This window comes from Arachis ipaensis, chromosome B07 (genome assembly GCF_000816755.2).
Source record: "Arachis ipaensis cultivar K30076 chromosome B07, Araip1.1, whole genome shotgun sequence".
In the NCBI taxonomy this organism is placed as follows: domain Eukaryota; kingdom Viridiplantae; phylum Streptophyta; class Magnoliopsida; order Fabales; family Fabaceae; genus Arachis; species Arachis ipaensis.
In genome coordinates this window covers 11,988,782-11,998,343 of record NC_029791.2, presented here as the reverse complement: position 1 = coordinate 11,998,343, position 9,562 = coordinate 11,988,782, and the positions used below count along the sequence as shown (strand labels likewise).

The 9,562-nt window shown below is 34.9% G+C and overlaps 1 protein-coding gene across 1 annotated transcript; it reads right to left on the bottom strand.

The window, feature by feature from the left end:
• LOC107609506 lies at positions 3,916-7,368 on the bottom strand. The gene is made up of 2 exons (XM_016311499.2): positions 6,962-7,368; positions 3,916-5,988 (listed from the first exon to the last, which is right to left on the bottom strand). The coding sequence occupies exon 2, from the start codon at positions 5,974-5,976 to the stop codon at positions 4,093-4,095; it is 1,884 nt and encodes a 627-aa protein (XP_016166985.1). The 5' UTR covers positions 5,977-5,988; positions 6,962-7,368; the 3' UTR covers positions 3,916-4,092.

Genomic DNA, 9,562 nt, shown 5'->3' with positions numbered 1-9,562 from the left:
CTATTAACTTTTTATTATTATATTTTTTTATTATTTTATTTTTATTTTAAATTTTATGTGAAAAAAAAATAAATTAGATTTTTTTATTATTATTTGTTCAATTTTATATTTAATTTACTATTAAATAAAATACAAAAATACTAACTTTTATATTTCTATGATTTGTATTCTGTTCTCGGTGTTTTGTCCTCCTATTTTCAAAACTAATCACAATCCAACAGCTCCTTTTTTTTGGTTCGAGATATATTTTTTTTGGGTGGTATTTTTGTTCGAGATATACAACTGCTTGTTCCTTAAGTAAACCAAGCCTAACTCCTCTATTGGGCTTGGACCCCATTACCAACCCCAGCTAAAGTAGACCTTTTTTCTCGAGGCAAAAAAAACCCCAAGTAAACTCCCATGAAGTATTTTTACTTTTACTAGCTCGATCTTTTTTATTTTATTTTTTGAAAAAAAAAAAGAAATTTGCTATTTTCCTATCAATTATCTTAATAATTACTTTGTTGTATCTCAAATAATGCAGTTCAACCCTAACGGATTTGGGGTTGCAAAATATTGTAAAATAAATAAATAAAAAAAATGTACTAAATATAAGATAAAAATGTGTAAATAAAAGACACTAGTATTAATATTTATTAATATAATTATTTCGATATAATAGAAGTAATTTATATATTTACTAGTATATTGTAACTTAAAAATCTACTAGAGAAATAGAAAGAGAGAGTTTTATATTTTATTATTGTGTGTCTTATATTTCTGGCTATGAAGCCTTATTTATACATGTACAAATTCATCATTTTCAACCTTTATTAAAAGCGGTAATGTTAGATAGCCAAAGATTAATTACAATATAAAAATGTCACGTAAAAATTTTTATTCTCTTGATAAGCAAGTGACACACCTTCTTATCACTCACCCTCCTTATCATCCACCTTTTTTCTGCGTATTTAGAGTCATTAATATTCTTTCCAAAATCAATTTCAGTTTCTTCCAAATCAAATCCCTAATATCTCTCAATCACATTATTACTCATTAAAATACAATTTTTTCTACAAAAATTATAGAGGTCAAAATAAAAAATTGTAACAACTTCTACTATACAATTCATATTTTACATATAGACTATTAAAAAATAAAAAATAAAAATAAAATATAAACAAAAATTAAAAAATAAATTTTTAAAAATAATTATTAATTCGTCATATTAAAATCAATAAATAAACATACATATGAATATTAAATAAAAAATATTAAAATAATAATAACTAAAAAATGATATGTATATGGATGTAATATCTAATAAACATGAATTTAATCTTTAGATGTTAGTTGTATGTAATTATAGATGTTATATATTAGGAAAAACTACCAAAAGTACCCATGAAGTTTACGAACGCTGACAAAAGTACCCATAAACTAAAGAAATTAACGTTGTACCCATGAAAGATAGGTTCCGTATGACAAAAGTATCCAAATTCTAATTTTTTGTTGATTTTTTAATAAAATTCCTAAACTATCCCACCCTAACCCCATTCTACCGTCACTCCCTCTCTTTTCTTCTTCCTCTCTCCTTATTTATCTCTCAAAAACCCTCACAAAGTCATAGAAACTCTCCTCCTACCTCCTCATTGCCGTCCGCTACCCACCTACTCCATTACCGCCAATCTCTTCCCCTCTCACTATTAAGGTGACTACAATACCTTCATCGCACACCTGTGACCCAACCTGAGGAAAATGCTGCCGTGGCGCGCCTGTTGCAGCCGAGGAGAACGTCGTTGTGGCGCGTCTGACCCAGCCGAGGAGAACACCGTCGTCGCACACCTGAGAAGAGAGATGGGTCGTGGTACTCTTGCATGCAGAAAGCGGGTTCGGTAAAGAGAAATCAGAGAAGAAAGGAAGGCGGCAATGTGGATGGAGGTTCTGCCATTGACGATGTTATAGTCGGCCGGCGAAGAAAAAGGTATTTCTTTTTTAAAAAATATTTTTATTTTATTTTTCTTCTTTTCAAAAATTGATTTAGTTACTACTAAAATGATACTATTTTTTTTTAATCTGCTTCTATTTTTTATGAAGGCTGAGATTGATTTACAGAAGATCCAGTTGATGGCTACTTCTACTTCTGATTTTTGCTGAAATAAATTTCAAATTGGATTAATGGATTTGTTGATTTTTTATGGTTGATGGCTTTTTCTATTTCTAGTTTTGCTAAAGTGAATTGAAATTGGATGAATGGATTTGAAAATTTTTATGTTTTGAGTATTTTTTGGTGTTTGATTAATTTGATTTGGGTATGGATTATAAACTTATGAGTGAATCGATTGAGGTCTGATCCTCTACCACCACCACCACTACTATTGATTTCGGTCTGATTTGTTGTAGGAGTAGTTTTGGATTCCATGGCAAATGTTGGTGCAAATTGAGTTATGAAAGGGTGAAAAAGTGAGTTAAGGTTGAATATAGGGTAGTTTAGAAATTTTATTAAAAAATCAACAAAAAATTAAGATTTGAATACTTTTGTCATACGGAACTCATCTTTTATGGGTACGGCGTTAATTTTCTTAGTTTATGGGTACTTTTGTCATCGTTCGTAAACTTTATGGGTACTTTTGGTAGTTTTTCCTATATATTATATATATGAACTTATGAATGTTATGTGTATAAAGTTAGTTAGTATAATAAAATTATAAATGCACATAAAAACAAAAACAAAAAAATTAAATTAGCTTATTACCATACCTCATCAAAACTAATATGGTTTTTCATATTCTCAAAAATTAGTTGACTGATAACAATCTCATCGGGTGAGTTTGTCTTTGGTTCAAATTATTCTTCAACTCTTTCTTGTAAATTTTCTTAGCATATCCTAATTGTGCTTGTAATTGAAATAGAATGGTGATTTTTGGCTTGGGGAATAAATAACTTTTTTTATTCAAATTAACAATGAAAAATCTATTAAACCAAGCTTTCATATTTGCCAATGCTTGCAATGATAATAAATGAATTAAAGAAAATAAAAATCAATTACAATTAAAATTATTTAATGAATATTATTATTACTGTTTTTAATTGTTATTAGTCTTTATTGTATTCTTAAATATAACATTCAAATTATAAAAGGAAATATTAAATAGTGATTACAAGAATGTCTAATAATTAGGGATATGATATTATAATTAATATCATTAATAAGTGGGACTGATAAAAATATGATAAGTGGATTGATAGAAGAGTGAGATAAAAAATTAAAATATTATTAAGTTATATAAATGAAATAAATTATGAAAAATTTTGGCTAATTATGGCTAAAAATTTTTTGTTACCAAATTTTTTCCTATTAAAAGTTGGTCTTTTTAATAATCTTAAGTCTCTCCTTTGAAAATCACAGCTACCTATATTATTAATGGGCATCCTCCTCATTTGTTCTTATCACAACACACCTCTTTTGATGACTATTTATGATTATGCTTCATTAAAACCTTACTAAAGAAAAACCCAATGCGAAAAAACTTTAGTGAAGAAAAAAGAGTACAATATCCGGAAACTGCCTCATTAAAAACCTTGTTAAGAAAAATCCAAAGGGAAAAAACTTGACCAAGGAAAAAAGAGTACAGTCTCCCCCTGTTGTCAACATCATTTAGTGTCTCAAAATCGGCGCATCCTAATCTGATGTACTAATTTTTTAAAGGAGGATTTTGGAAGTGACTTTGTAAATAAATCTCCCAAATTATTGCTTAAGTGGATCTGTTGGACATCAATTGTTTTTTGATTTTGAAGATCATGAGTGAAAAAGAATTTGGGAGAAATATGCTGTATTATATCACCTTTGATGTATCTACCCTTAAATTGAGCAATACATGCTATATTATCTTTAAATAGAACAGTTGAAATTATCTTCTGATCAAGCAGTCCACGTGATGACAGATAGAACTATCTTCTGATTTCAAATAATTATTAGATAAATAGTTTATAATCCAAAATTGATGTCCTAGACCATCTTAAACCGTAAGCTAATTTTATCCTTAACTTTTCTTGACAACATATTCTACAATCTACACAACTGTAGCCTCAATTAAAAAAAGGAACTTGCCTTTAATCTTTCCTACCAATCTCACCATCCAAAATTGCATGCCTAGTTAAGACAATCTCTTTAACAAGATTCCGGTAAGTGAATGGCCTAATGGCTGCTTGCAGAAACATCTCCGGCGGAAGTTTGCTCTTCTTGATCCTTTTTCTAAATGGACCAACCCCAATGTACTTCCACTCTTCCGGTTTAACCTTAGCTCGCTTCCCTCTCAAGAAGGTTTCGTCTCCATCTGCTGATTGCTCTGATTCTTCCTGTCCTTCCATCATTTTCAATTGCTTCTTATATAAATTTGTAGTGAACTCAACACTCTTCTTCGCCAGATTTTCCATCGCGTCTGCACTTTTTGTTGCCTTTTCAAACTCCTCATCCCAATCCTCCTCATTTTCGTCTTCATCGATGAGCGTATCATCTTCCATGGCGTGAAATTTACCGTCTTCACTTTTTTCCATGTCCATAAATTCATCATCATATTCATCATCCTCCTCATCTTCTTCCTCCTCTTCTTCCTCTTCATCTTCTTCTTCATCATCATCATCACTATCTTCATCCTCAATCCAATCAAGAACCTCAGTTTCATTGGGATCACCAGCAAAAGCATGGTTGTCATCATCATCTTCGGGCGCATCACATCCCAGCTCCTCCTCTTCTAACTTGGCCTTCCACTCCTTAGTATACGGATGCAACAATTCCACTGGATGATTGCCCAACAAAAACTCCAAACACTTAGACTTCTTCTCGTCACTCAATTTCTGATACGCATTCACCACATCATCAACAAATGCCTTTTGACTTATTTTCACAATCTTACACAATCCACCAAAATAAGTACATGTGTCAACAGTTCCATCATCGTTTTCCAATTCAAAAAGAAAATCCTGTTCTGTTTTAGGATCAAGAAGTGGAATTAGTGGCTTGAAAAAGTTATCCTGTGGCTCAAACCTACACTGGAAAACTGGCTTCTTCACATATATAATATCCGGTCGCATCCAAGCTGCACATTGCCCTATCAATGACCTCGCCTTGCTTCCAAGTCTTCCCATCAAATTCCACTTATCTAATCTCTGCTTACCAGCTTCAAGTACTACTTCGCAAACCAATGTCCACTGCTGCCAAGGAAGCTCCGAAAGTCTCCACTTTGGGTGCCTTATGAATACCCAAAAATATCTTAATTTACTCTGATCAAGCTGCTTAACTTTTTTCCCAAAATCGGCAGCCATTTCAGCTTTCTCAATTTCCTCCCACTCCTCATGGTCCCTCACTTCAGTCATTAATGTCACGCGTTCATCTGTAAACCGGCCAATAATCGGTTCACCAACAACAACTCCACGCCAAGAGTAGGGTCCATATTGACCATATTTATACCAATCATAAGGGTGACGTATATTTGGATCATCCTTCTCCATGAACCGGACCATTCGATCATACCCTTGACCAATTTGTTGGAGCAACTCCTCAGAGACATTATCAGCATAATTACCCCCTCTTGGGTTTTTCAGTCGGTAGAATAGAGATTCGGCACGTTTCTTGTTTTTTGCCCTGGCACTGCGCCTTATCCGTCTTCGTAACTCAGCACCGCCTTCAATCCGGCCACCGGAAGAGCCACCACCTTTCTTCTTGCTCCGACCTGCATAAGACCGAACATCTCTTGTGCAGGCATTATGTTGAGTAGAATCTAGTGGATTCTGGCCAGAAAAGGGGAACTTGGCAATCTGTTTATGGCCTTCGGAGAATGAAACAACCGGAAAGCATTTCTGTGTCCGGAATTTCAGGTTTGGAGAATTCCGAAAAGGGTTTGAGAATGGTCCAAGGGGTGGAAATTGGAGGTAAGGTGAAGAAGATGGGTTCAAATTTCTAGGCAAGAACTCAGTTCTAAATTGGGGAAGATCCATCTCAAAAACCACCTACCAAACAGTACCAACACAATGTTTCAGTATTCCTAACTTGACATAAAAAAGGCATAAAAGCGTTGTTCAAGTGCACTTCAAAGTATCACCATTTGCAAATAAATAAATAAACCACAAAATAAACGAAGAAAGGAACTTATGTAACTGTAATCTATAAAAGAATTGAAGAAAACTTGGAAATCAAAGAATCATAATTAAGTTAAAAACCATAATTAAAACAGAGGGGGGAAAATCAAAAGAAAAAACTTGAGCGTACTAGCATAGCGCAAATAAAGTGAAATAAAAGCAATATAAAGTTAAAATCAAGCTGCTGAAAAACAGTGTGAAATGTTGTGAATAGTTCAGTTTCAAGGAAACCAACCCAAGTCCGAAAGGTTTCAAGTTTGAAGTAAGCAAAGCAGAGAAAACCGAAACAAAAGAGACAACATGCATAAACAAGTTCAAACATTAATATTTATGACTAAAGGAAATCAAACCGCACCTAACTGACAAACATGATGTTCCACCACCAAAGGAAACAACAAGAAGAAACTAGTTTTAGACACTACTTACATAAATTTCTAATTGTTGAACCCAAACTTACACAAATTACCTACAGCCAACAACTAAGTATTGATTATTGAACACAAACCTACACAATTTCTATTCACATCAGCAACAAGCCAACAATACATACAACCTGAAGATACAAAATTAACAATTACATACAGAACACAAACTCAGAAGTCAGAATTAACAATTCTCATCAGCAATCAACAAAATTATTTTAGAAAAATTAACTCAGAAAAAGAATTATCAAGAATAAGGGAAATTAACAAGAATAATTACCAAAGAAGTATAGATTAATAATAATTCATAATCATAAACATTATTCCAAATTACAGAATCATATAATTAGAAAGATGGAAACTCAAAATCATCAAAATTAAGTAATTAACAAAAGAAAAAAAATCGAACAAGCACTGCTTACCGGCGGCGAGGAAGGCACGAAACTGACGGCGAGGCAGGAACAAAACAGACAGCGAGGGATGGAGGAACGATGAGACAGAGACGCAGAGTGAGCAGCTCGGAGAGAGAGAAGAGAAGAGCTTGTGCGAGAGAGAAGAGGGCCAGACGCGACGACGTAGAGGAGAAGCGGATGGAGGAAAGAGGGCGAGCAGAGCTTCCAGAGGCGACAACGGCACGCTCTGGCCGACGAGAAGAGTTCAGCGACAGCGGGCTGGGCACTGGCTTAGTGGGGGGTTTTTGGAAGCACTGCTACAGTGCTACTGTGGGTTAGTGGGTTTAGAGTTCGTTGCTGCTTTTGAAAGAGAGAGGAGAGGGGTATTCCGTGGGTTGCATTACATCTACTGATCTACATGTCCAAAATGAAATTCAACTCACTGTATGAGATATGTTAGTATCTGAGTTAATTTGATTTTGTTTTTCAGAGGAATGCTAGGGAGCAACTTTTGAGATTTATAGCTATTAAATAACCATTAATGAAGTTTTAATGGTGTGAAATTAGTGTGATATTTCATTTAATGGCTCACTCTTCTTTGCTGGTTGTTGTTGCTCCCTACTAAACTTTTCTATTTTTTTTATTTAAATTAGAGTAAATAGTCATTTTTAACTATGAAAGATTTGGACGCTGACAAAACTGACCATAAAAAATTGAAACTAAAGTTATACCCATATAAGATATGTTTTGTTCGACAGAAATAACCAATTATTAAATTTTTGTTCATAATTCCATAAATACCCCTAACTTTTTATCTTCTTTTATCTCTACACCCAATCTCTAACCCTAGCAATTTAATCCCGCTCACTCCTCCTCTGCCTTTACCCTCAAACCTTTTCCGTCGTCACAATCCCCTTCCACCGCCATTCCCTCCATCCTTCTCACCTCCTTTTTCCTTCAACCATCACCAACTCCAACACCACCACCACTCCATTTCCTTTCTCACCCCTCCTCTCTAACCACCTCCTCTACACTATTGAAGACCTTCCTCAGTCCTCACAAATATATGTTTATTACTATATTAATATATGTTGAGAATGTCAATGAAAATTGAGAAAAAGTGTAGGAATCTGAAAGACACCAAGTTGTGTATTAAAATCATATTCGGACATGAAAAGAAGCAAAGAAACATAAAATATATGACCAACAGGCACACTTATATGCTTATCCCTCTTTATTCTTTCAACAAAATCACTCATTCCCCCATCAAACGAGAACACAGCAGAAGAATTTTAATTCTTCAGTGTAATCAAAATGCAAATTCTCTCTAACTACCACCGGCTCTTCCACCCACAGCTTCACCAAACAAACCCCCAAAATCGTTGCCGCAATCAGAACCAAGAACAGAACCATGCACAAGTATGCAGCACTCAGAAGCCCAAGCCCAAGTTTCTTAAAGAAGAGTGCCGTCATGGTGGTGGTTGTGGTAGTTCCTACTCCATGATGAGCTTGTTGATAAAGTTCTAATGATTCTACGGTGGTGTATTTGGTTTAATAATAATAATAGCATCCTTCTTCTTTTTTGTGTCTAAAAATATGAGAGACGGTTTATTTGGTTTAATTTTGGATTTACTTGGTTCTATTTTATTTGTGAGGACTGAGGAAGGTCTTCAATGGTGTGAAGGAGGTGGTTGGAGGGGAGGGTGAGGACTGAGGAAGGAAATGGAGCAGCAGTGATGATGGAGTTGGTGATGGTCAACGGGGAAGGAAGGGTGAGGGGGCTGGAGGCGATAATGGTGGTGGAGGGGATTGTGACGGCGGAGAAGGTTGGAGGGTAGAGGCAGAGGAGGAGGGAACGGGATTGAATTATTAGGGTTAGAGATTGGGTGTAGAGATAAAAGAAGATAAAATGTTAGGGTAATTTACGGAATTATGAACAAAAATTTAATAATTGGTTTTTTTTTTTGGTGACTTAAAAGAAAATAAACAAAAACTAAGAAAGAAAAAAAATAAGAAACTGCTTAAGAAAGGCAGTCCCGCTGAATACTACTCTCAAACTCCTTCCAAGGCAATGGAAGCTCCACTTGGGGAGAAATAGTCCTCATTGCAGTCTTTGCCATGATGTCTGCTACTGTATTTGCATCTCTCAAGATCAACCGAAGATCAGCACGCCATTTCCAAGACATGATATCTTAAAGCCAATTACCCCTATCCTCCCAACTAAACATCTTCTTACTGAGCCACAAATAACCACTATGAGCATCATAAACCTTTGAGGGCGCACCAGTCCAACACCAACCGACCTCTGAACCAGCTTGAACATCTGGGTTGTAAGAGTTAATGTTGCTCTGCAGAGACTGATTCAGATGAGAATAGATATTCTCAAGGTTCCACTGTCCAGATGACCAAAGGTCCAAGATCCTGAGATCCGAATCAGAAATGTGAACATAATCCATCTCCTGACATAGTCGTCCCTCTCTTCTCCATTTAGAAAACCAAAAGTTCTGTTCCAAATCCCCAATGCACCAACTAAAACCTTCCTTCAGGATATCCCAAGCTCGACATATACTCTTCCAAACATAAGATCCCCTTCCTCGAGACTGACTAAAACAATCAGCCTTAGAAGAATGG